General features: G+C 38.1%; 1 protein-coding gene across 10 annotated transcripts in view; it reads left to right on the top strand.

Annotated features, from left to right (window-relative positions):
• The window catches only part of NUCB2 (nucleobindin 2), a 65,931-nt gene that overhangs the window by 20,442 nt on the left and 19,556 nt on the right, over positions 1–25,933 (top strand). For all 10 annotated transcript variants that reach the window (XM_033208114.1, XM_033208112.1, XM_033208117.1 and 7 more), the window contains 8 exons: positions 7,696–7,839; positions 8,476–8,583; positions 14,439–14,565; positions 22,269–22,372; positions 23,533–23,718; positions 23,903–23,993; positions 24,573–24,631; positions 24,730–24,822. In XM_033208114.1, coding sequence (XP_033064005.1) covers positions 7,696–7,839; positions 8,476–8,583; positions 14,439–14,565; positions 22,269–22,372; positions 23,533–23,718; positions 23,903–23,993; positions 24,573–24,631; positions 24,730–24,822 — 912 coding nt within the window. The remainder of the gene's footprint in view (positions 1–7,695; positions 7,840–8,475; positions 8,584–14,438; positions 14,566–22,268; positions 22,373–23,532; positions 23,719–23,902; positions 23,994–24,572; positions 24,632–24,729; positions 24,823–25,933) is intronic.

The raw sequence follows: 25,933 nt of genomic DNA, 5'->3' as shown, positions 1-25,933 counted from the left end.
CAGGAGGCTGAGGCAGGAATTGCTTGACCCCGGGAGGTGGAGGTTGCAGTGATCTGAGATCACGGCACTGCACTCCAGCACGGGCAATAGAGTGAGACTCTGTCTCAAAAAACAAAAACCAAAAATGGCTTGAAGAAATCACCATTCCTCTCTGGTAGAGAGAACAGTGTTGTATGGGAAAACACAAAAGGTAACAATTCAAGAAAGTGTTTAAAAAGACTTGGACTACAAAGGTGAAGAAGTCCTTAGAATACCTTAATCAGTTTATTTCGTTTAATTTCTTTATGTGCGTGTAAAAATGATGTGAGAAAAATCTATGATATGCCTAAAAATACTTTCAGCAAACATAAAATAGAATTGTAAGTGATAAAGCACAGTGGTATAGTTTAATTGGCAGCATTTTTTTCTGTATGGTATACAATGGTGTGTCTTAATATTGATAGAATCTTTTATTCCACCCTGGGGTCTCTGTCACCCAGACTGGAGTACAGTGGCACAATCATAGCTCCCTGCAGCCTAGAACTCCTGGGTTCAAGCAATCTTCTCACCTCAGCTTCCTGAGTAGCTGGAATTACAGGTGCGAGCCACTGCACCCAGCCCAATGGAATCTTAAAGCCTATTTATTTTATTTTATCTTTTTCTCCTCCTCCTCCTCCTCCTCCTCCTCCTCCTCCTTCTCCCTTCTTCTTCTTCCTTCTTCCTTCTTTCTTCTTTCTTCTTTTTCTTTTTTTTTTTTTTTTGAGACAGGGTCCCTCTCTGTTGCCCAGACTGGAGTGCAGTGGCACAGTCTTGGTTCACTGCAACCTCTGCCTCCCAGGTTCAAGCCATTCTCCTGCCTCAGCCTCCCGAATAGCTGGGACTACAGGCATGCACCACCACTCCGGGCTAATTTTCATATTTTTAGTAGAGACGGGGTTTTGCTATGTTGGCCAGGCTGGTTGCAAACTCCTCACCTAAGGTGATCCACTCACTTCAGCCTCCCAAAGTGTTGGGATTACAGGCATGAGCCACCGTGCCTGGCCCTTAAAGTCTATTTAATAACATATCTTTTTTTTTTTTTTTTTTGAGATGGGTTTTCACTCTGTTGCCCAGTCTGGAATGCAGTGGTGCAATCCGGCTCACTGCAACCTTCATCTCCCAGGTTCAGGCAATTCTCCTGCCTCAGCCTCCTAAGTAACTAGGACTACAGGCATGCACCACCATGCCCGGCTAATTTTTTGTAATTTTTAGTAGAAACAGGGTTTCATCATATTGGCCAGGTTGGTCTTGAACTCCTAACCTCAACCAGTCTGCCCGCCTTGGCCTCCCAAAGTGCTGGCATTACAGGTGTGAGCCACCACGCCTGGCCTCTTCTTACCCTTTTGCCAGAGATTTTCTTCCAAGCCCCCTCTACTAATTTTACAAGCTTGGTGTTGGTGCTTTCTTCATCTTATCAGAAGACGATGACAGGAAGTTTTCAGATTCATATTCTTTCCTCAGACTCTCCTTAAATGATCTGTTGATGAAGACCTGGAGGACTGGCCTTCATGAATCATGCCAACTTGTGTTACTTTTCAGGCAACATATTCTTTATTGAGATACACACTCTCAGAATGTATCAAGAACTAAACTAATAAACACACTTGTCAGATTATGTAGAGCTCTTCAACATTCAAATCAGATTTAGCTACTCTTCCTTTAGCTCAGCCACCATCCATCAACCCCCTACTTCTTAAAAATGCTTAATATAACATCTTGGGGGAGATCATTTTATAATTTAATGTTTAATATGGCAACAACTTTTGGCTGTAGGCATTTACAGCAATGTTACAGTGATTTGTTATTTTCTGACCATTCTCGTATCAATCTCTTTACCACCTTTAGCATTAATGTAGATTTTGAGGCATGTAAAAGAACATCAGGATGTTGTCAGAATTTCCTGTTGACTAAACTCAGCTTTGTTTTTTTCCTTAAACTATACATTGCTGGAAGTTATGCAGCTTCTAGTCAGTAATTTTAGGAAGTTCCTGACAAATTGACATTTGCATGAGTCCATCAATTCAGCCTTATGTTCCTTGAGTTTTTTTTATTTATTGGAGGCATTGTTGGTTTCTGCTATCTTCATCTGCATTGTTTGGCTGCTGATAGGTAATCCTGTTGTGTTTTACTAACAAAACGTAACATGGCTTTGTCTCCTTGCAGGTATCTTCCTGTCTAAAGTCAGGTAAAGCACTTAGTTGTTCCTCTATAAGAAAAAGTAAACTTGCTGTTATTCCCCTAATATCAAGTATTTCCTTCACTAACATCAGCTGCTTTGTTTCTGTGCTTACAAAATAACTTTTCATTTTAATGCCCAATCACAGCTTAATCTTTGTGAAGATATTTACAATGACAAGCACCAACAATGCAAAAACTCAATCTGAAGTTATGACAATAATAATAACTATAATAAAGTTCATGCATATACACATAACAAAGACTATGTTGCTGTTCCCATGTGGCCAATTACAATTTTCATATTCCATTAACTGAGGCTGGGTGTAGTAGCTTATGCCTCTAATCCCAGCACTTTGGGAGGCTGAGGCAAGAGGATCGCTTGAGCCCAAGAGTTTGAGACTGGCCTGGGCAACATGTTGAGACCCTGTCTCAAAAAACAGTAAAAAAAAATACTAATATGGTTAGGATATAAAGGTCAGTCATGAGATAAAAGATTAAATTTACCGTAAAGCTAGAAAATCTTAAATTTATATATACCTAATATTTGAATAAAAATTAACAGAATTATAAGGAAAAACAGACAAAATCATGATGTAAGATTTTCACATGCTTTTCTAGTGATTGTGGAACAAGCAAACAAAAATCATTAAGAACATAGAAAATGGGATAATTTTGAAAAATTATGAACATGGCTAGTGTAGAAGGGTAATAGTGGTTCATAAATTGTATTTTAAAAAATTTTCACATTTTATAAGCTTGGATTTTTTTTGCTCTATTTTCACTCCTTTTTAAAAAATTGAAATATAATTTATATATCATACAATTCTCTCTTTTACAGTATACAATTCACTGTTTTTTAGTATATTCATAAGGTTATGCAACCATCTCAATGATTTAATTTTAGAATATTTTCATCATCCCAAAAAGGAACCCTGTACCCAGTTAGCACTTATTTCTCATTTTCCCCTCCCTCCACCAGCAACCCTCAACAACCCGTCATCTGCTTTCTTTCTCTGTGGATTTGCCTATTTTCAACATTTATATAAATTGAATCATATAATATGTGTCTTCTTGTTTCTGGCTGTATTTACTATTAATCAGTTCTGTTGTATTTTATTTTTCAACAGACTTCTCCTTAAAAATATCAGTCTTGGCCAGGCATGGTGGCTCACGCCTGTAATCCCAGCACTTTGGGAGGCCAGGGCGGGCGGATCACGAGGTCAGGAGTTTGAGACCAACCTGACCAACATAGTGAAACCCATCTCTACTAAAAATACAAAAATTAGCCAGGCATGGTGGCGCACACCTGTAGTCCCAGCTACTCAAGAGGCTAAGGCAGGAGAATTGCTTGAACCTGGGAGGCAGAGGTTGTGGTGACCCGAGATCACACCACTGCACTCCAGCCTGGGCAACAGAGTGAGACTCTGTCTCAAAAAAAAAAAAGAAAATCAGTCTTTTGGGCCAGGCGCAGTGGCTCATGCCTGTAATCCCAGCACTTTGGGAGGCTGAGGCGGGCAGATCAGGAGTTCAAGACCAGCCTGGCCAACATGGTGAAATTCTGTCTCTACTAAAAATACAAAAACTAGCCGGGTGTGGTGGCCTGCACCTGTAATCCCAGCTACTCTGGAGGTTGAGGCAGGGTAATCACTTGAACCCGGGAGGCAGAGGTTGCAGTGAGGCAAGATCATGCCACTGTACTCCAGCTTGGGTGGCAGAGTAAGACTGCATTAAAAAAAAAAAAATCAGTCTTTTGTCCTTTAAAATTATCAAAAAGTGAAAGTTTTTGGCTTTGAAATGGCGGTCACAATTCATTGTCCTCTTTCTTGCAAAAGTTAAAAATAAATGCAACTTGAATGAAATGTAAGTCTGACAATCTCTAAACCTGAAATCAAGGAGGAACTTTGTTTCTGCTTCCACAGAAGCAAATTCTCAGTTTGATTAGAGAGGATAATGTTCCATATTTTGTTTCCAAAGTGTGAAACTTTCCTGGCTTTACATCATTTTTATTGTGTCTAGATATGAACTTTCTTTGCTGGTTGATTTCCTTGTTGTTAATCGTTGTATCTCAGCACCCAGGCCTGCCGCTTGCTTTACCAATATAATTTTAAGCTAGCTGAATAAGCAATATTTAGTTTAAAGGCATTTACAAGTCATATAACTTAATCATTTTAAATGAATGGTGTGAGTACAAGCAGCTTTTCTTCTTTTTTTTTTAAGTATTTCTGATTAGGTAACGGGAAAGATCTGTACTCAAAAGAATAAATAGATAATATAATTTAAGTACTTAAGTAATACTAAGTTCAAGTTAAATTCTCTTATTTAAATTTTTTTTATTTTTATAAATGAGGGAACTGAAGTGGGAAAAGTTAATTGACTAACCTGTGATCACATAGCAAGTAAGTGGTGCAGCTGGAATTAGAATATAGACCTAAATTTAGTTCTGCCTTACTGCTTGGTATAAAACCCACTTTCTATTTCTCTTTTTTCCCACTTTCTGTTTTTTAAGGATCCAAGTTTACCTTTGAGATGGGCATTCTCTTTGTCTCTCATTGTAGGTGAGGTTGGTAAATAATAGAGCAAAGGGAGGCAGTATGTTCTAGGGCAGTGGTTTTCAAATGTTGGCATGTATCAGAATCACCTATAGGGCTTGTTAAAACACAGATTGTGAGGCCCCCTATACCCAGAGCCTCTGATTTAGAAAATATGGAGTAGGCCTTGAGAATTTGCATTTCTAACAAATTCCCAGGTGATGCCAATGCTGCTGTCCCAGGGACCATACTTTGAGAACCACTTCTGGAAAGCCAGCAGAGGCTTTGGAGTCAGTCACCCCCAGGTCTACACTCTGGCTGTGTGACTGACTGCTGTGTGAACTAGAAGTGATATGTCTCAGTTTCTTGTACTTTGAAATGGGGATAATAATATTGACTTCACAGAGTCATTGTAAGAGTTGATGTGTTAATATTTTTTAAAAGTTTAGCATACTGCTTGGTACATAGTAAACATTCAATAGATGGTTTCTGTTGTTATTTATAATAAAGCTTGGGGATCAATTAAATCTTTAGGAACCATAAATTCAGTTAGAGTTTTAAAGTAGTTTCTCAGAAACTTTGTGACTTTGTAACTTCAAGATATTGTCAGAGGCTAGGTGCAGTGGCTCATGCCTGTAATTTCAGCACTTTGGGAGGCCAAGGTGAGTGGATCATCTGAGGTCAGGGGTTCGAGACCAGCCTTGCTAACATAGTGAAACCCTGTCTCTACTAAAAATACAAAAAAAACCTCACTACAGGTGGTGAGTACCTGTAGTCCCAGCTACTCAGGAGGCTGAGGCAGGAGAATTGCTGAACCTGGGAGACGGAGGTTGCAGTGAGCCGAAATCGGGCCATTGCACTCCAGCCTGGGCGACAGACCAAGACTCTGTCTCAAAAAAAAAAAAAAAAAAAATGTTGTCAGGTGTTGTTAGGACACACACACACACACACACACATACACCCATGTATACAAACACATTCTCTTGACTTTTCTTCTTCTTTATGGTAGACTTGGCAGAAGAGGACAGCAGCAGAAGTGACAAAAACACATGGAAGAATATGGAAAAATTAGAACCCTCATATATAAGTGGTGAGAATGTAAAATGGTATAGCTACTTTGGAAAACAGTTTGGCAGTTCCTCAAAAAGTTAAACTTAGAGTTACCAAACTGACTCAGCAATTCTACTCCTAGTTATATAACCAAAAGAATTGAAAACCTGTTAACACAGTAACTTGAACATAAATGTTCACTGAAGTATTATTCAAAACTGCCTGAAAGAAACAATCCAAATATCCATCAATTCATGAATGGATAAACAAATGTGACATATCTATACAATGGACTATCTATTCAGCTATAAAAAAGAAATAAAGTCCTGATACTTGTTACAATGTGGTTGTACCTGGAAACATACTGCTAAGTGATAAAAGGCAGACACAAAAGGCTACATATTGTATAATTCCATTTATATGAAATGACCAGAATAGGCAAATCTATACAGCTAGAAAGTAGATTAGTGGTTGCCAGGGGATGGGAAAAAAGGGTAACAGTGAGTGACTGCTAATGGCTTTGGGGTTTCTTTTTGAGATGATGAAAATGTTTTAAAATTAGATAGTAGAGATGGTTGCACAGCCTTTTGAATATTCTAGAAAACACTGAATAGTATAATTTAAAACATTTTATGGCTTATGAGATATCTCAAAAAACCCGAAATGCACACCTACGTATGTGTGGACATGAAGCATGAATGAATAATAAACCTTTTTTGTTATTACAAGTATTTATGGGGAAGAGGAGGTGATTCATAGTGAAAAGACATTCTGTGAAGTATACTACCCTATTAGAGATTCTAGTATCCTAGAGAAGAGTGGATCTCAGATTTTAGTATACATAGAAACCCCCAGGACCCCCCTGTTTGTTAAAACAGGTTCCTGGCCCCCACCCCAGAGGTTTTGGGTACAGCCTGAGAATTTGCATTTCTGATGTGCTTTCAGATGATCTGATTTTGTAAGATTGAGAACTAAACTTTGGGTAGCATCTTTATAGATTAGACATATCCTATACTTAAATGGATGAATTTTATGACATGTGAAGTGTATCTCAATAAAGATGCTAAAAGAAATGGGTATAAAGATAGTAAAATGTGAGTTTTAGTGGTTTGTTAATGGCAAGACAATGCTCTGTAAGGGAATTGGTTTAATAATTAATTTCTTCATTTGTAAAATGTGTCACTCTCCTGTGTATGTACCACCTGGGGTTGTGGTGAAAATGGGGTTATGTGTTCTTTTCCAAATGGTGTTTTGTGGGTAAAATGTGTTGCCTTAAAAAAAGAAAAAAAAAAAAAAAGGCCATGGCTAGATTGAAGCTTTTGTAATTAACCAAATGTTTTCTTATAGTGTAAAAACAGTATAGCCAGGGCATGGTGGCTCACGCCTGTAATCTTAGCACTTTGGGAGGCTGAGGCGAGTGGATCACCTGAGGTCAGGAGTTCGAGACCATCCTGACCAACATGGAGAAACCCCTGTCTCTACTAAAAATACAAAATTAGCCAGGTGTGATAGCGCATGCCTGTAATCCCAGCTGCTCGGGAGGCTGAGGCAGGAGAATCGCTTGAACTCAGGAGGCGGAGGTTGTGGTGAGCCGAGATCGTACCGTTGCACTCCAGCCTGGGCAACAAGCGCGAACTCCATCTCAAACAAACAAACAAACAAACAAAAGTATAAACTTTAAAATATTGTATTCTGTCTTTTTAATTTTGGCTACAAAAACATTTCTCCCTTGATTTTCTTTAGTGATATATTTTAAGCATTATTTTTGACAAGTTATAATGTATTTTTTCCCTTTCCTATAATTTTTTTTTGTTTTATTAAACCTCTTGAGATTAAATATATAATTGTGACATTTGGAATGCTTTTATATAGTGTTAAAACATCTTTTCATGACTTTGCCATAATTATTTCTTTATTTCAGATGAGGTGGAGGACCATCCTGCTACAGTATTGCTTTCTCTTGATTACGTGTCTACTTACTGCTCTTGAAGCTGTGCCTATAGACATAGACAAGACAAAAGTACAAAATATTCACCCTGTGGAAAGTGCAAAGATAGAACCACCAGTAAGTGAAATGAAGTGAAATAGGAGGAATTATAACTAGATGAAATGAATTATAATTATAACTAAATGAGGTAAAATGAGGTGAAATTATAATTAAACGAAATGGGAGGAATTATAATGAAAATATTGCTAATATTTATGACTTATAAAATTGTACACTTGAAAACTATTTCTGAAATAGCAGTGAAAAGAGTATTGGACAAGCATATGCTGCTTACTCTTAGACAATATTTGTTTAATATAGTTAGTATATTAAATAGGAGAATTAGTTGTAATACATTTCTGACACAGAGCTAACTAGCCAATAAAACACTGTATTATATTCAAAGCAGAGACAGATAACAATGGGGAGAAACCAAAATGGTAAACTCTTCATTGTCTGAACCATATAGAAAATCTACTGGACTACAGAGTGTCCTAAAAAAGAAAAATCTACCTTTATGTAACAATAAAAGATGATATTGGTTCTGATATAAAACTATTTATTTCAGAAATACAGCTTTTTCACTTTGTTGAAACTATCATAGTAAGTATGTCTCAATGCCATTTGCTAGAAATTATTTCTCAGGATTGACCTCTTTAGATTCAAACAAGGAAAAACCTGCAGAAGCATTACTGTTGGTTTCTTAATTTGAAGGATACTGGACTTTATTATGATGAATATCTCAAGCAAGTGATTGATGTGCTGGAAACAGATAAACACTTCAGAGAAAAGCTCCAGAAAGCAGACATAGAGGAAATAAAGGTAAATGCAATTAAATAATATATACATATATGTGTCTTAATTTAAAATTTTTTTAGAGATGAGGTCTCACCATATAACCCAGGCTGGCCTTGAGCTCCTGGGCTCTAGCCGTCCTCCCACCTCAGTCTCTCCAGTTGTTGGGACTACAGGCGCGTGCCACCACGCTCGGCTTAAATATTTAACAAACATTTGCGCATGCCAGACACTGAGCTAAGTACTAGAAATACAAAGATGAGATTTATTCCCAGCCCTTAAGGAACCCTCAAGGGAAAATCATATCCAGAAATAGATTATAGGATGGATGATATGATGAGTATTTAATCTGGAAATACAGATGACAGACACATAATCTAATATGAAGCAGTGGGGTGAGGTGGGAAGTTATTCTTCCTGATAGAGATTATGGCAGAGCTTAAAGATGTAGTGAGAAAAGGAGAGGGACTGGGAGGCATCCCAGACAAAGGTGCAATGGTACAGAGGCAAGAGGTATATGGGAAACTGGAAGCAGTAACTGTGGCTGGACCCCAGAGTGGGAAATGGAGGCCTGAGTGGCCAAAAGATGAGGTTTGGGAAGAGTCACAACCTCAACGACAGAGGGCCTGTATATCATGTTAAGGGGTTTGGGTCATTATCTGAGAACAGGAGGAAGTTATTCAAAAGTTTGGAATAGGCGAGGTTCTGGTGTTTTAATCAGGTCCAGATTAACAGAAGAGATAATGGGCTATGTATTATATCAATCAGAGAGGTTTAACCATTTGACTCTGTCCCAAGTACCCTATTTGACATAATTCTAGCGTAGTCAGCTCTTTAGTACTCATAATAAGAAAGGGGGGGCCGGGCGCGGTGGCTCAAGCCTGTAATCCCAGCACTTTGGGAGGCCGAGACGGGCGGATCACGAGGTCAGGAGATCGAGACCATCCTGGCTAACATGGTGAAACCCTGTCTCTACTAAAAAATACAAAAAACTAGCCGGACGAGGTAGTGGGCGCCTGTAGTCCCAGCTACTCGGGAGGCTGAGACAGGAGAATGGCGTAAACCCGGGAGGTGGAGCTTGCAGTGAGCTGAGATCCGGCCACTGCACTCCAGCCCAGGCGACAGAGTGAGACTCCGTCTCAAAAAAAAAAAAAAAAAAAAGAAAGTGGGTTGTAGAGATCTGACATGAGAGATTCTTGTAAAGTCTTTCCTTAAAAGGAAATGAATCAGCTTAGCTGGGTTTATCTTAGATTCAGTGAGTAAAAAAAAAAATCTAGTTAATTTTAAAATTTCAATAATGTCTCCTAAGATAATTTTGTTTGCTTATGTTACCTTTATTTATTTAATTTTTACTTTCTTAAAAACTTACATTGCCTTTTTTCTAGAATCAGAATAAGAGAACTGTGTTTGAAAGACTCATTCTGGGTCAAACAAACCTTTTATTTTAGTTTCTGATCTTGGTGTGAACTTCTTTGAAAGACTGACTCCCGCTAGGTTGTGGTGTCTGTCAGCTCTCAGGTGTGGCATTTAGTTCACAGCTCTCCTCTTGGAAGTTGTGAACTTTTCTGGGGAAAAGGTAATAGTGTTATGCTAATAGTTCTCCGGAATTGTCTTTGAGGATAACCTTACTCTTCTTCTCAAGGATTAATTCAATCTGTGGAACAAGTTTCCTATCTGAATATATCTGACGTAGAACTCTTAATGTCTTTGTATTAGGAGTAAGAGCATTATTTGGGGTAACATAGAAAATGTGGATCATGAGAGATACTACATAGAGATATTCAGGCAAAAGAAGAAAATACGCTTCCTGGATTGGTGCAGGGAATATTTTTATAACTCTCTTCTTTTCACATTCAATTCCTGTTTCTGTGAAGGGTTAGGGGGAACCAAAATGAAGTTAAACAGTTACACAATAAAAAAGAAATGAGGGGCTAGGTGCGGTGGCTCACGCCTGTAATCTCAGCAGTTTGGAAGGCTGAGGCAGGTGGATCTTGAGGTCAGGAGTTCAAGACTAGCCTGGCCAAGGTGATGAAACCCTGTCTCCACTAAAAATAGAAAAATTAGCCTGGTGTGGTGGCACGCACCTGTAATCCCAGCCACTAGGGAGGTTGAGGCAGGATAATTGCTTGAACCTGGGCAGCAGAGGTTGCAGTGAGCCAAGATTGTGCCACTGCACTCCAGCCTGGGCAATAGAGTGAGACTTTGTCTTAAAAATAAATAAATAAATAAATAAAAAATAAAAGGGGGCGGGCGCAGTAGTCCACACCTGTAATCCCAGTACTTTGGGAGACTGAAGCAGGAGGATGGCTTCTAGCCAGTGGTTTGAGACCAGCCAGAGCAACATAGCGAGACCCTGTCACTACAAAAAATTAAAATTTAAAATTAATTTAATTAAAAATTATCCTTCAAATTAAAAAAAAATTGTCTGAGGCCAGGCACAGTGGCTCACACTTGTAATCCCAGCAGTTTGAGAAGCCAAGGTGGGAGAATTGCTTGATCCTAGAAGTTCAAGACCAGCCTAGGCAACATAGTGAAACCCCTAGCTCTACCAAAAATATAAAAAATTAGCTGGATGTGGTGGTGTGTGCCTGTAGTCCCAGCTACTCAGAAAGCTGAGGTGGGAGGATCACTTGAGCCCAGGAGTTTGAGGTTGTAGTGAGCCATGATTATATGACTGCTCTAGCCTGTATGACACAGAGTGAGACCTCATCTCTTAAAAAAGAAAAAAAAAATGAGTAAAACTAGACAATAAAACCCAAACCAGTAGAATCATCACAAATAACCAAGAAAAACTCTTGTTTCATAAAAAAATGAAGAAAAAAAGTTAGAATTTTCTCTTTCCTTTTTTTTTTTTGGGACAAGGTCTCACTCTGTCGCCCAGGCTGGAGTACAGTGACACAATCTTGGCTCCATGCTACCTCTGCCTCCCAGGCTAAAGCGATCCTCCCACCTCAGCCTCCCAAGTAGCTGGGATTACAGGTGTGGGCCACCTTGTCTGGCTAATTTTTGTATTTTTAGTAGAGATAGGAGTTTTGTATTTTTAGTAGAGATGTTGTCTAGGTTGGTCTCAAACTCCTGACCTCAAATGATTCCCCTGCCTTGGCCTCCCAAAGTGCTGGGATTACAGGCGTGAGCCTCCATGCCCGGCCTCTCTTTCCTTTTCAGCTAAGCATTTGGAAGGAAAATCATATTACATTTCTTCACTTCCCAAACGTTCCCTAACTGGAAAGGTTATGGTACTGCCCTCACTGTTACACTGAATATACCTTCATGGAGGGCATCCATGACTTCTTAATTGCCAAATCTAGTGAACATCCTAACACCTTTGATTCCTCATTCTACCGGACTCCTTTATTTATCTCAATAGTTTTTAGATTTCAGGGTTTGTTAAAACATATTTCTGGTTCCTACCTTCAGGGTGTCCAATTCAGTAACTCTAGGGCCTGCATTTCTGAAGTTCCCTGATGATGCTGCTCCAGTTGGGGACTACATTTTGACAACCATTGTTTTATCTAATAATAATGACTATTCTCTCCTTGAAATATACTGCTCTTTTTGATTCTGTAACAGTATATTCTCCTAGTTTTCTTACTAATCATTCATCTATGAAGAAAGCAATCAAAGGGGACCTAAAAAAGATAAATTTTGAAAAGCTTTTATATATGGAATGACTAATGCTTATAGAGGCCAACTGACTTTTAATTTAAATGTTCTTTTTAGCCCTAATGGTGCTGACCAACTTAACTTTTTTAAAAAATAAGAAGCTGGGTGCAGTGGCTCCCGGGAATCCCAGCACTCTGGGAGGCTGAGTTGGGTGGATTGCTTGAGCTCAGAAGTTCGAGACCAGCCTGGGCAACATGGCAAAACCCTGTCTCTACAAAAAATACAAAAATTAATCAGGCATGGTGGCATACATCTGTAATCCTAGCTACTCGGGAGGTTGAGGTGGGAGGACTGCTTGAGCCTGGGAGGTTGAGGCTGCAGTGAGTCATGATCATGCTACTGCCCTCCAGCCTAGGTGACAGACTGGACTCCATCTCATAAAATAAAATAAAATAAAATAAAATAAATACTTTGTTGACATGTAATTCATATACCATAAAATTTATCTTTTTAAAGCATAAAATTCAGTGTCTTTTTGTCTGTTTTTTTGTTTTATTTTGTTTTGTTCTGAGATGGACTCTTGCTCTGTCACCCAGACTAGAGTGCAGTGGCATGATCTCAGCTCACTACAACCTCCACCTCCCTGGCTGAAACGATTCTCCTGTCTCAGCCTCCTGAGTAGCTGGGACTACAGGCATGTGCCACCACACCTGGCTAATTTTTGTATTTTTAGTAGAAATGGGTTTTCACCATGTTGGCCAGGCTGGTCTCAAACTCCAGCACTCTAACAATCCACCTACCTCAGCCTCCAAAGTGCTGGGATAACAGGTAGGAGCTATCGCACCCTGCCATTTCAGTAGTTTTTTAATATACCTGCAGAGTCATGCAATCATCACCGCTATCTAATTTTAGAATATTCTCATCGTCCGCAAAATAAACCGTGTGCCCATTAAGCTGTAACTCCTAATTGCGCCCCTTTCCCCAACCACAATAAATCTACTATTCATCTCTGTGGATTTGCCTGTTCCGGACATTGCGTATACATGGACTCATAGAATAAATGGTTTGTTGTGTCTGGTTTCTCTCACTTAGCATAATGTTTTACAGGTTCATTCATGTTGTAGCATATGTCAGGATTTTATACTTTTTTATGGCCAAACAACATACCATTGTATTGGTATACTGTATTTTGTTTATCCATTCATTAGTTGATGGACATTTAGGCGTCTGCTTTTTTGGCTAGTATGAATATGCAGCTATGAATATTATGTTTAAGTTATTGTGTTAACATGTTTTCTGTTCTTTTAGTTATATATCTAGGAATGGAATTGTTGGGTCATGGTAACCCTATGTTTAACTTTTTGAGGAACTGCCAAACTGTTTTTTGAAGTGGCTACACCATTTTACAATTTAACCTTTTGAGTTTCTGCTTTGTGCTTTAATGATGCTTTTCTAAATTACATGGTTTTTCAGACATCTGGATTTTAGAGTTAAAGCTAATCTTTTTTTTTTTTTTTTTTTTGAGATGGAGTTTCACTCTCATTGCCCAGGCTGGAGCGCAATGGCATGATCTTGGCTCACTGTAACCTCCGCCTCCCGGGTTCAAGCGATTCTCCTGCTTCAGCCTCCCGAGTAGCTGGGATTATAGGCATGGGTCATCACACCCGGCTAATTTTTGTATTTTTAGTAAAGACGGAGTTTTACCATGTTGGCCAGGCTGGTCTCAAACTCCTGACCTCAGGTGATCCGCCTGCCTTGGCCTCCCAAAGTGCTGGGATTACAGGCATGAGCCACCACACCTAGCCTTTTTTTTTTTTTTTTTTTTTTTTTTGAGACAGAGTCTCACTCTTGTTGCCCAGACTGGAGTGCAGTGGCACAATCTTGGCTCACTGCAACCTCTGCCTCCTGGGTTCAAGTGAATCTTCTGTCCCAGCCTTCCAAGTAGCTGGGATTGACAGGCATGCGCCATCATGCCCAGCTAATTTTTGTGTTTTTAGTAGAGACGGTATTTCGCCAGGTTGGCTAGACTGGTCTCGAACTCCTGACCTCTGGTGATCGCCCACCTCAGCCTCCCAAAGTGCTGGGATTACAGATGTGAGCCACCATGCCCAGCCCTAAAGCTAATATCTTTTGAAAAAAATTCTTTTTATAATATTAAATGTATCTAAATTAGTCAAAAGTATTTATCACTAATGTATTTTAACCCTGTTTTTAAGCTGTTGCATTTGTCTAAAAATGAAATGTAATAGATAAAACTAATTTATTAATTTTGTTAACAGAGTGGGAGGCTAAGCAAAGAACTGGATTTAGTAAGTCACCATGTGAGGACAAAACTTGATGAACTGAAAAGGCAAGAAGTAGGAAGGTTAAGAATGTTAATTAAAGCTAAGTTGGATTCCCTTCAAGGTAAGTGCTAAACAAAAGGTAGGAATATATATTTTTTTATTTTTTCCTTTTGAAACAGCGTTTTGCCCTATTGCTCAGGCTGGAGTGCAGTGGCACAATCACAGTTCACTACAGCCTTGACCACCTGGGCTCAAGTGATGCTCCCATCTCAACCTCCTGAGTAGCTGAGACCACAGATGTGTGCCACTATGCCTGGCTAATTTTTTTTGTTAGTTAGAGAGACAGGGTCTCGCTACGTTGCCTGAACTGGTCTTGAACTCCTGGGCTCAAGCAATCTGCCTACCTTGACCAAAGAGCTGGGATTGCAGGCATGAGCCAGCGGGCCTGGCTAGAAAATTTTAGTATTTGGTTGTTGAGGTTAGTTTATATTAGTACGTGCCATCTATGTTCTTGTCAAAATTTTATGTTAGTATTGATTTGGCTTCTCTTAATTTTTAGAATTTAATGTTTATGAATAGATAATACATTTTATATCATTCAAAAATCAATGTAATTAGCCATAATTATAGCAATGAAAAGGAAGAATGAAAAGTAATGAATTAAACAACTGGTTTAAAGGAGGAAAAATAATATCAAAGGATACCAAAAGAAAGCAGAGAAAGAAAATCTAATTAGAAGAATTTTCATACATGGAATAGAAAATTTTTCAGAGATCTAGCCCCAGAAAAAAACACAGGATCCAGACCATTTCTTTTCTTTCTTTTTTTAAATAAAATCTTTTAGGAGACGAGATCTTCCTCTGTCACCCAGGCTGGAGTACAGTGGCATGATCATAGCTCACTGCAGCCTTGAACTCCTAGGGCTCAGGTAGTCGTCCCGCCTCAGCCTCCCAAGTAGCTAGGAGTACAGGCCTGCACCACCATGCCCTGCTAATTGTTTTTTTAATTATGTTTTTTAGAGATAACAGTCTCACTGTGTTGCCCAGGCTGGTCTCAAACTTCCGGCCTCAAGTAATCCTGAGTTGCTGGGATTACATATGCAAGCCACCATGTCTGGCTCTCAGAATAAGATAGTTTCATTAAGGAAACTGTCTACTCTTTAATGATTTGAGTGATTCTGTCAAACCATTAAAGAGCAGATTGTCAATTCTATTTAATCTATTCCAGAGCATATAAAAAGACGGAAAGCTTCCACATTCTTGCTATATATTGATGCCAAAATCAAAATTATTATGTCTCTAAAGAATACTATCTCATAACAGTTGGATTTATTTCAGGAGTACAAGATTGACTTAATATTAGGAAATCTAATATTATAAATCATCATATAAATAGTCCTAAGGAGAAAAAAACTTTAAAATTTTGATATATCAAAAAAAGTCATAAAGTCAAAGGACAAATGATAAATTGGAACAAATATTAGAATCCTTATTCTTTTAGACTATGAGTAGATTAAATACCTATGAAATAGAATTTCTGAAATGCAAAGATATCTTAAAGTTATCTTGCTGGGCATGATGGCTGACCAGCACTTTGGGAGGCCAAGGCAGGTGGGTCACCTGAGGTCAGGAGATTGAGACCAGCCTGGCCAACATGGTGAAACCTCCTCTCTACTAAATATACAAAAATCAACTGGGTGTGGTGGCACGTGCCTGTCATCCCAGCTACTCAGGAGGCTGAGGCAGGAGAATCTCTTCAGCCCAGGAGGCAGAGGTTGTAGTGAACTGAGATCACGTCACTGTACTCCAGCCTGAGTGACAGAGCAAGACTGTCTCAAAAAAAAAAAGAAAAAAAAGTTATAAGTCATATGGCTGTCTCCATGGATGCAGAAAATCCATTTGACAAAATTGAACACCAATTCATAATTTAAAGTAATAAAATACTAATTAATAGATAACTTCTATAACACAATCAGCTATATCCAACTCAGTTACATCATACTTAGTGGGGAAGCACAAGTATGTATCCTGACTGAAATTAGAAACAAGACAGTGTTGCCCACTGTAACCGCCACTAAATAACATTGCTTTGGAGGTACAAGCCAAAATATTTTTTTTAATTTTTTAATTTTAATTTTATTTTTTATATTTTTTTGAGACGGAGTCTCAGTCACCCAGGCTGGAGAATGCAGTGGCATAGTCTCAGCTCACTGCAACCTCCGTCTCCTGGGTTCAAGGTATTCTCCTGTCTCAGCCTCCCGAGTAGTTGGGATTACAGTCACCTGCCACCACTCCCGGCTAATTTTTTATTTTTAGTAGAGGCAGTGTTTCACCATGTTGGTCAGGCTGGTCTCGAACTCCTGACCTCAGGTGATCCACCCGCCTCAGCCTACCAAAATGCTGGGATTACAGGTGTTAGCCACCATGCCTGACCTAGCCAAAACATTTATACAAATAAAAAGAATCTGGAGGTAAAGTAATTGGAAAGGAGGTGATAAAACCATCTTTTTTCACAGATGATATGATGTTTATATATATGTGGAACACCGAAAATAATTAATGGAAACATTTATCATAAACAATAGGAAAATTGAGCCCCTCAATAGGAAAATAATGGTAAACTTAATCCGTAGAAATCAATATTTTCCATATGTACATAACAGCCAGTTAGAACATAGAATGGAAGAAGAGGACTCCATTTACAATAGCAACAAAGATAAAATGTCCAGAATAAACCTATTCAGAAATGTGCAAAACTGACAGATAAAAACTTTAAAATACTCATGAAGGATGCAAAAATAGACTTGAACAAGTGGGAGGACACAATTACTTTTTGATGCAAAGACTCAATGTTATAAACATGTCAATTTTCTCTACATTAATGTATAAACACAATCCAACTAAAAATATATACATTATTTTTCTGGCACTAGCCAAGTGAATTTTTTAAAGTGCATGTGAAAAAGGACACGAGTAGGCCAGGCATGGTGGCTCACGCCTGTAATCCCAGCACTTTGGGAAGCCAAGGTGGGCGGATCATCTGATGTCAGGAGTTCAAGACCAGTCTGGCCAACATGGCGAAACCCTGTCTCTACTAAAAATACAAAAATTAGCTGGGCGTGGTAGCACATGCCTATAATACCAGCTACTCAGGAGGCTGAGGTAGGAGAATCAGTCGAACCTGGGAAGCAGAGGTTGCAGTGAACCAAGATCACACTATTGCACTCCAGCCTGGGTGACAGAGTGAGACTCTGTCTCAAAAAAAAAAAAAAAGAAAAAGGACACAAGTAAGAAAACTTAGATACCTCTGAAAAAGAACAGTGAAGGACTAGATATTAGAAATCAAATATTTAATATCTATTAAATCTTTAATATTAAATATTAAATTATGTCACTAAGCCTCAGTCATTAAAACTGTATGGCTTAGGCAGAAAAGTAGAATGATTAGTGAAACACAATAGACATTGCAGAAGTAGAGTTAAATACACAATATAATTTAGTTTAATATAAAGGTGGTATCTTATTATTAGTGGGATAAAGATAGGTTTTTATTTTTATTATTATTAATTTATTTTTTTTAGACAGGTCTCACTCTTGCCCAGGTTGGCGTACAGTGGTGCAATCATAGCTCATTGCACCCTCAGACTCCTGGGCTCAAGAGATTCTCACACTTCAGCCTCCTGAGTAGCTATGACTACAGGAGTGTGCCACCATGCCTGGCTAATTTATTTTTTTTAATTAATTAATTTTTTTGTAGAGACAAGGTCTCACTTGTGTTCTCCAGCTGGTTTGAGGGAACTCCTGGCCTCAAATGATCCTCCTGCCTTGGCCTCCTAAAGTGCAGGAATTATATGTGTAAGTCACCACACCCAACAAATTTTTAAGTAGTCTTGGTATAACCTGCTAGCCATTTGGACAAAGGTATAGTTAAAGCCATATCTCTTATAATGTTTTTTAGAATAATTGTAAATGAATTAAATATTTAAATGTAGAAAATAAAATCATAAAAGTACTATGTGACAGCATAGGTGAATTTCCTGTATTACCTTGGAATGAACTTTCTAATTATGAGTCAAAATCAAGGAGTAGATTTAGCCAGTGGGAGATCTTTCAAGCTGGTTCATGCATCCTTGTGATATCCTCCCATAGGTTGGTTATCTGGGTGGTTTGTTGTCATTAATAAACATCTGAACATTTAACTCTTGGAATGGTAGTTCTAAAACTTCAGATTGCATGCATGAGAATCTCCTAGAAATCTTTTTAGAAATATAGATTGCTAGATCTCACCTCCAGAGATTCTGGCTCTGGGAAAGAGTGTAGTAATCTACATTTTAAACATATAATCTTAGAAAACAAATACCAAATACTCATCATCCTGAAATTAAGGATATCAATGAGAAGTAAATTGAATCATGCCATGCTACTTGGGCATGCAAGTAATTCCATACTTGAAGCCAGGCCTAAGATATGTGGAGATTTCTATCCCCGGGACAACTTCCATCCCCTCAGTCTTAACAGTATCCTCTTCATTCCAAGATGGATACTGAATTTCATTGCATAAAGAAAACAGTCTAGGCTGGGCATGGTGTCTCATGCCTGTAATCCCAGCACTTTAGGAGGCCGAGGTGGGTGGATCACCTGAGGTCAGGAGTTTGAGACCAGCCTGGTCAATGTGGTGAAACCCTGTCTCTACTAGAAATACAAAAAATAGCCAGGTGTGGTGGCATGTGCCTGTAGTCCCAGCTACTTGGGAGGCTGAGGAAGGCGAATTGCTTAAACCCAGGAGGTGGAGGTTGCAGTGAGCCGAGATCATGCCACTGTGCCCCAACCTGGGTGACAGAGTGAGACTCTGTCTCAAAAAAAAAAGAAAGAAAACAGTCTGATGTAACTTAGAAACTAAGGAATATTTTCTCATTGGTTCAGTATGAATTGAAATATCTGATACTTTGAGGAAGGGCTTACATAGTCTTAATTTTAGGGAGGGGGGTAATTTTTAAAGTAGGCAGTTTTTTTTTTTCTTTTTGTTGAGATGGAGTCTGGCTGTGTTGCCCAGGCTGGTCTTGAACTCCTGGGCTCAAGCAATCCACCTACCTCAGGCTCCAAAAGTGCTGGGTTTACAGGCATGAGCTACCATGCCTGGCCCATTCACATGGTTCAAATGTAGAAAATATAGAGTAAAAATCTACCTGATACTTTTGTATTCTGTCAGTTCCCAATGTCCCCTAGCACCATCCTTCTTGGGTTTATCTATTTATTTATTTTTAAGTTATATTGAGATGAGGTTTTGCTGTATTGTCCAGGCTGGTCTTGAACTCCTGTTCCTGGTCTCAAGTGATCCTCCTGCCTCAGCCTCCCAAAGTGCTGGGATTATAGGCATGAGCCACTGTGCCTGACTCTTGAGTTTCTTTATTTGTATATAAGCAAATACAGATAAAATTTTTTTATTGTCCCTCTCTTTTTATGCAAAAGGAAATACACATTTTTGTACATTGTTTTTCTTTTAATAAGATATTTTGAATATCTTTGTGTATTAGTACATAGAGACCACCTCTCTCTCTCTCTTTTTTTTTTATAGCTGCATAGAACTCCATTATATGGATATACTATAATTTATTTAGCCAGGCCCCTGTCAATTGACATTTAGGTTATTTCTAGTGAACTATCTTGTATATATGTCACTGTGTATCCATATAAGATTATCTGTAGGATAATTTCCCTACAGTGGAATTGCCAAATCAAATTATATATGTTTGTAATTTTGATAGATATTGCCACATTTGCCTCCATAGAGGTTGTATCAATACACATATCCACCAGCAATAATTCCTCACAACCTTGCTAATGGTATGTGTCATCAAACTTTAGGAGTTTTCCATTCTGTTAGATAGTATAACAGTGCAGTTTTAATATGTATTTATCTTATTTTGAGGGAGGTTAAGGGTCTTTTTATATATTTCACTGTCTGGTCATTTTTTTTTAGGGCTAAGTCTTAAAAACAATTATTTTCTTCATAAGTAGAACTGCTAGTACAGTGCCATACTTAGAATTCAGTGAAAACTTGGTTGAACCAGATTTAGCAGTTCTTCACTTTCTGGCATAACAACATGTTCCAGGATCAACTTGTACCTACCGTGCCCCAGCTGTGGAATGAGCCATTTCTCTGAGGAGCACTGGTTTTTCTTAATAGGCAACTATATTTTAGATCAAGAGCTGGCACTAGGTACATTCCTTGCTGCTGGAGTGTATTTTCTTGGCGCCTTAATTGCACAGAGCTAGGAAACATGCATGTCTATACACATATATACATATATACACACATACATATTCATATACATGTGAAACGTGCATATACATGTTAAATGTACATATTTTAGAAATGCTGAGTTCACACAGATAATGCTAATTCCCATTCATATCTACCAATTTCTTTCTTGCCTTTCACCATTCCATATTTGTATATTCCTTCTTCCTAAGTGAGAGCTGATTTCCAACAACTTCGACAATGTACCCATTTTGCTCAATTGTATAAGGGCTCATATTGTGTTGTTTCTGGTGAGCTGTCTTGTATGTATATCCACTGTGTATCCATTACATGTGTCCACTATTTAATACAACTGAAACAGTCCAGCATCACTTCACCCATTTCACTGTAGTAAATTGTAACTTGTTTTTAAAAGTTAAAAAAATGGATATTTCCTTAAAAATAAGTCATAATTAAAAGGAGTTTACCTAAATTAGATTTTTATTGTTTCATAAGGGATCCATTGGAGCAATATACAAGGAATTCTTTCATGTAAGCTTTAGAGCAATTATTTTTAGAAATTCTACTTAAAACTTTGATAAGGACACTATATTAGAGTTTATCTAATTAAAAGCAAGATATTTAGTAGTTTTAAGATAATTAAAAAGAGTTTGTTATTAACTATGCTGATAGTCAAGTAGTTGTTTTAGATATAACATTAAAATATGCAAGGCCGGGCGCGGTGGCTCACACCTGTAATCCCAGCACTTTGGGAGGCTGAGGCGGGCAAATCACGTAGTCAGGAGATCGAGACCATCCTGGCTAACATGGTGAAACCCCGTCTCTACTAAAAATACAAAAAATTAGCCGGGCGTGGTGGCGGGCGCCTGTAGTCCCAGCTGCTCAGGAGGCTGAGGCAGGAGAATGGCGTGAATCCGGGAGGCAGAGCTTGCAGTGAGCAGAGATTGTGCCACTGCACTCTAGCCTGGGTGACAGAGCAAGACTCCATCATAAATAAATAAATAAATAAATAAAATATGCATAAGGCCAGGCATGGTAATCCCAGGTTTTGAGACGCTGAGGTGGGAGGATCACTTGAGGCCAGAAATTCAAGACCAGCCTGGAAAATATAGTGAGACCCCGTCTCTACCAAAAATTAAAAACAAGAAATTAGCCAGGCATAGTGATGCACACCTGTTGTCCTAGCTACTTGGGAAGCTGAGGTGGGAGGATTGCTTGAGCCCAGGAGGTCAAGGATGCAGTGATCCATGATTGCACCATTGCCCTCCAGCTTGGGTGACAGAGCAGGACCATGTCTCAAAAATAAATAAATTAAAAAATGAGAGAGAATTTTTAAAAATACACATATTAAATTGTATTCCACTCTAGGTTCAAGGACACTACCTTTGACTAGAATAACATATGCAATATTCATAAAGTAAATATAAGCCTTTATTCTAAAACTTTGTATTTCCTTATAAAATCCTATAGGAATAAATATGAAATCTTTTTCTTATGTATAATTAATATAATTTTTCTAGCTTCTAGAAATTGATCATTTATGGTTTTCTCATTTTCTTTCAGATATAGGCATGGATCACCAAGCTCTTCTAAAACAATTTGATCACCTAAACCACCTGAATCCTGACAAGTTTGAATCCACAGATTTAGATATGCTAATCAAAGCGGTGAGAATAATTCCAAAAAGTTTTGTCTTTATTGTGCCTTTGAGGTTTTGTAATTTGACAAGTAAACCCAATGAAATGGAAATATAACTTTTATATATTCTGTTGAAGATCTTTAAAGGAAGGTAGCTTAACCCTTATTAATACAGATATTAATATGTACATACAGGTCTAAAATCCCTTATCCACGATTCCTAAATCCAAAAGCTGTAAAAACTGAAACCTGACCTGAATAAACCAACTACAGTAATACTATTTACAGTTTTTATTTAACCTACTTAGTGTGAGTATTTATAGATTTTGCTTAAGAAATACTTGTCTGTTTGATTACGGATGCTACAGGGATATTCCGTAATATGGCATATGTGCCATATTCCCTTTCTTTAAGGTAGAAAATTCTGAAGCACATCTGGCCTCAGAGATTTTAGATAAGAGTTTGTGGACCTCTCACATTATGTGTGAGTGGAATTAGTTCTAACCTGGCAAGTATTAGATTAGTTCAATGGTTAGAAGCTATTTTAGTTTTCTATACTGTATAGATTTGATATAGTTCCTTTCTTCTTTTTTTTTTTGAAATCAACTTATATACTACTTGCTTATGAGGAGTTTCTTAAAGTTGGGGCTAGCTTTGAACTTTTAGTTTATTTGAATACCTATATCTCTGGTAATAATAATGACGAAAATTGCCGGGCGTGGTGGCTCACGCCTGTAATCCCAGCGCTTTGGGAGGCCGAGGCGGGCGGATCACCCAAGGTCAGCATTTCAAGACCAGCCTGGCCAACATGGTGAAACCCTGTCTTTAGTTAAAATACAAAAATTAGCCTGGGGTGGTGGCAAGTGCCTATAATCCCAACTACTCAAGAGGCCTCAGGAGGCTGAGGTAGGATAATCACTTGAACCAGGAGGCGGAGGTGGCAGTGAGCTGAAATCATGCCACTGCACTTCAGCCTCGGTGACGGGTGAAACTCTGTCTCAAAAAAAAAAAAAAGAAAAAAGAAAAAACTTGACTAAAATTAAATGGTAGAATTAAAAAAGAGGAGTCCAGTATGTTTTTGCTTTCCTGTACCACTTCTGTTCAAGAGTATGCTATATTCAAGAATGGCTTTATTTACATTTTTCAAATGCATGTTTTTATTTAACTTAAATGCATTGTTGCATTTCAGGCAACAAGTGATCTGGAACACTATGACAAGACTCGACATGAAGAATTTAAAAAATATGAAATGATGAAGGAACATGAAAGGAGAGAATATTTAAAAACATTGAATGAAGAAAAGAGAAAAGAAGAAGAGTCTAAATTTGAAGAAATGAAGAAAAAGCATGAAAATCACCCTAAAGTTAATCATCCAGTAAGGACTGTGACTTTATGAAACCATTTTTAGATAAAGATACTTCTTTGTATCAGCGGAATTTTATCATGTTATTAGTACTGAAATCTTGATTGTTATGCAAAGTTCCTCAAATTTGTATTTTGAGTCTGTACAGATAGATTATATTTTGTTTTGAGCAATTTTTTTTTAAATTGGTTCACAGGGAAGCAAAGATCAACTAAAAGAGGTATGGGAAGAGACTGATGGATTGGATCCTAATGACTTTGACCCCAAGACATTTTTCAAATTACATGGTAACAATTTGATACAAATATTAATATTTATATCTGCTGTTTGAAAAAATATTTGCTTTCCTCTTAATTGATTTCTGCCAAGGTCTGCTATTGAGTTATCTAGTGAGAGTAAATGGTTAGAGTTCTTCTAGGGTAATATGATAGTCTTTATTGCTCACCTGCAGTATAAAATTTTAGATCAGTAGCTGTGTCTTTATACTGGCTTTTACTGTTGAGTCATATGAATTATTGCAAAGTTCTCTGTAAACTGAAAACTGTATACTGTGACTAGCTAGGTTATATCTGATAGGCTTTATACTATAATATTACATTTTACTTCTACTCTCAGAATATTGCTTTACTTTATATTTTTGGAAAAAATGGTCAAGATATGCTTTCCTCACAAACGATTATGAGTTACAAATATAGCATATTTATCAGTTGAGCTGATCTAAAGCTTCATGAAAAAGAAGAATGCTTTTCTGCATTCTATTGATGCTTTACATCAGTACTTTTATAAACCTTTTATAAATCATTGTATTTTCATTATTTTCTAAGGTATTAAAATCTATTTTTGCATTTGTAACTTTTAAACTTTAGATGTTAATAGTGATGGATTCCTGGATGAACAAGAATTAGAAGCCCTATTTACTAAAGAGGTAAATGAGTTTATTAAGTATTCAATGTTCTTGTTCTCTTTCTTTTTTTTCTTGTTACTTTCTTTCCTTTCATGTTCATTTAAAATTTTTCTTTTTAGTTGGAGAAAGTATATGACCCTAAAAATGAAGAGGATGATATGGTAGAAATGGAAGAAGAAAGGCTTAGAATGAGGGAACATGTAATGAATGAGGTATGTTTTAAAAGTTTAAGATAATATATTATTTCTATATATTATTTAATTCTTGCAATAAATCTTACTTTAAGATGGAAAATATACAGAATTTATATTTAAATGGAGTTTGCGTGTTTTTGTTTTGTTTTGTTTTGTTTTGTTTTGTTTTTTTTGAGACAGAGTCTTGCTCTGTTGCCTAGGCTGGAGTGCAGTGGTGCAAATCATGGCTCACTGCAGCCTCAACCTCCTGGGCTGAAGCAATCCTACTGTCTCAGCCTCCTGAGACTGAGGAGGGACCACCAGCTGGAGCCACCATGCCTAGCTAATTTTTTTTTTTTTTTTTGAGATGGAGTCTCACTCTGTCACCCACATTGGAGTGCAGTGGCATGATCTCGGCTCACTGCAACCTCCACCTTCCAGATTCAAGTGATTCTCCTGCCTCAGCTTCCTGAGTAGAAGGGATTACAGGCACCCACCACCACATCTGTTTTTTATTTTTTATTTTTAGTAGAGACAGGGTTTCCCCATGTTGGCCAGGCTGGTCTTGAACTCCTGACCTCAGGTGATCCATCCACCTTGGCCTCCCAAAATGCTGGGATTATAGATGGGATTACAGGTGTGAGCCACCAACCTTTTTTGTTTGTTTTTGAGACATAGTCTCACTCTTTCACCTAGGCTGGAGTGCAGTGGTGCTATCTTGGCTCACTGCAACCTCCGCCTCCCGGGTTCAAGTGATTCTCCTGCCTCAGCCTCCTGAGTAGCTGGGATTGCAGTCATGCACTACCACACCTGGCTGATTTTTGTATTTTTAGTAGAGATGGGGTTTCACCATGTTTGCCAGGCTGGTCTTGAACTCCTGACCTCAAGTGATCCACCCACCTCGCCCTCCCAGAGTGCTGGCTGGGATTACAGGCATGAGCCCCCACACCAGGCCGAATTTTTTTTTTTTTTTTTTTTTTTAAGAGACGGTATGTCTTTTGCCATGTTGCCCAGGCTGCCAGCTAACTTTTTAATTTTTGGAGACACAAGGTCTTGCTATGTTGTCCAGGCTGAAGTTTGCATTTTTGATCCAGATTATTATACTAGATGCCTTTAGTATGAATAAAATAATTTGTAACTACTTTAAAAT

The sequence above is a fragment of the Trachypithecus francoisi genome, unplaced genomic scaffold (genome assembly GCF_009764315.1).
Source record: "Trachypithecus francoisi isolate TF-2019V2 unplaced genomic scaffold, Tfra_2.0 Lachesis_group8, whole genome shotgun sequence".
Lineage (NCBI taxonomy): Eukaryota > Metazoa > Chordata > Mammalia > Primates > Cercopithecidae > Trachypithecus > Trachypithecus francoisi.
This window is presented reverse-complemented; position numbering and strand designations above follow the sequence as displayed.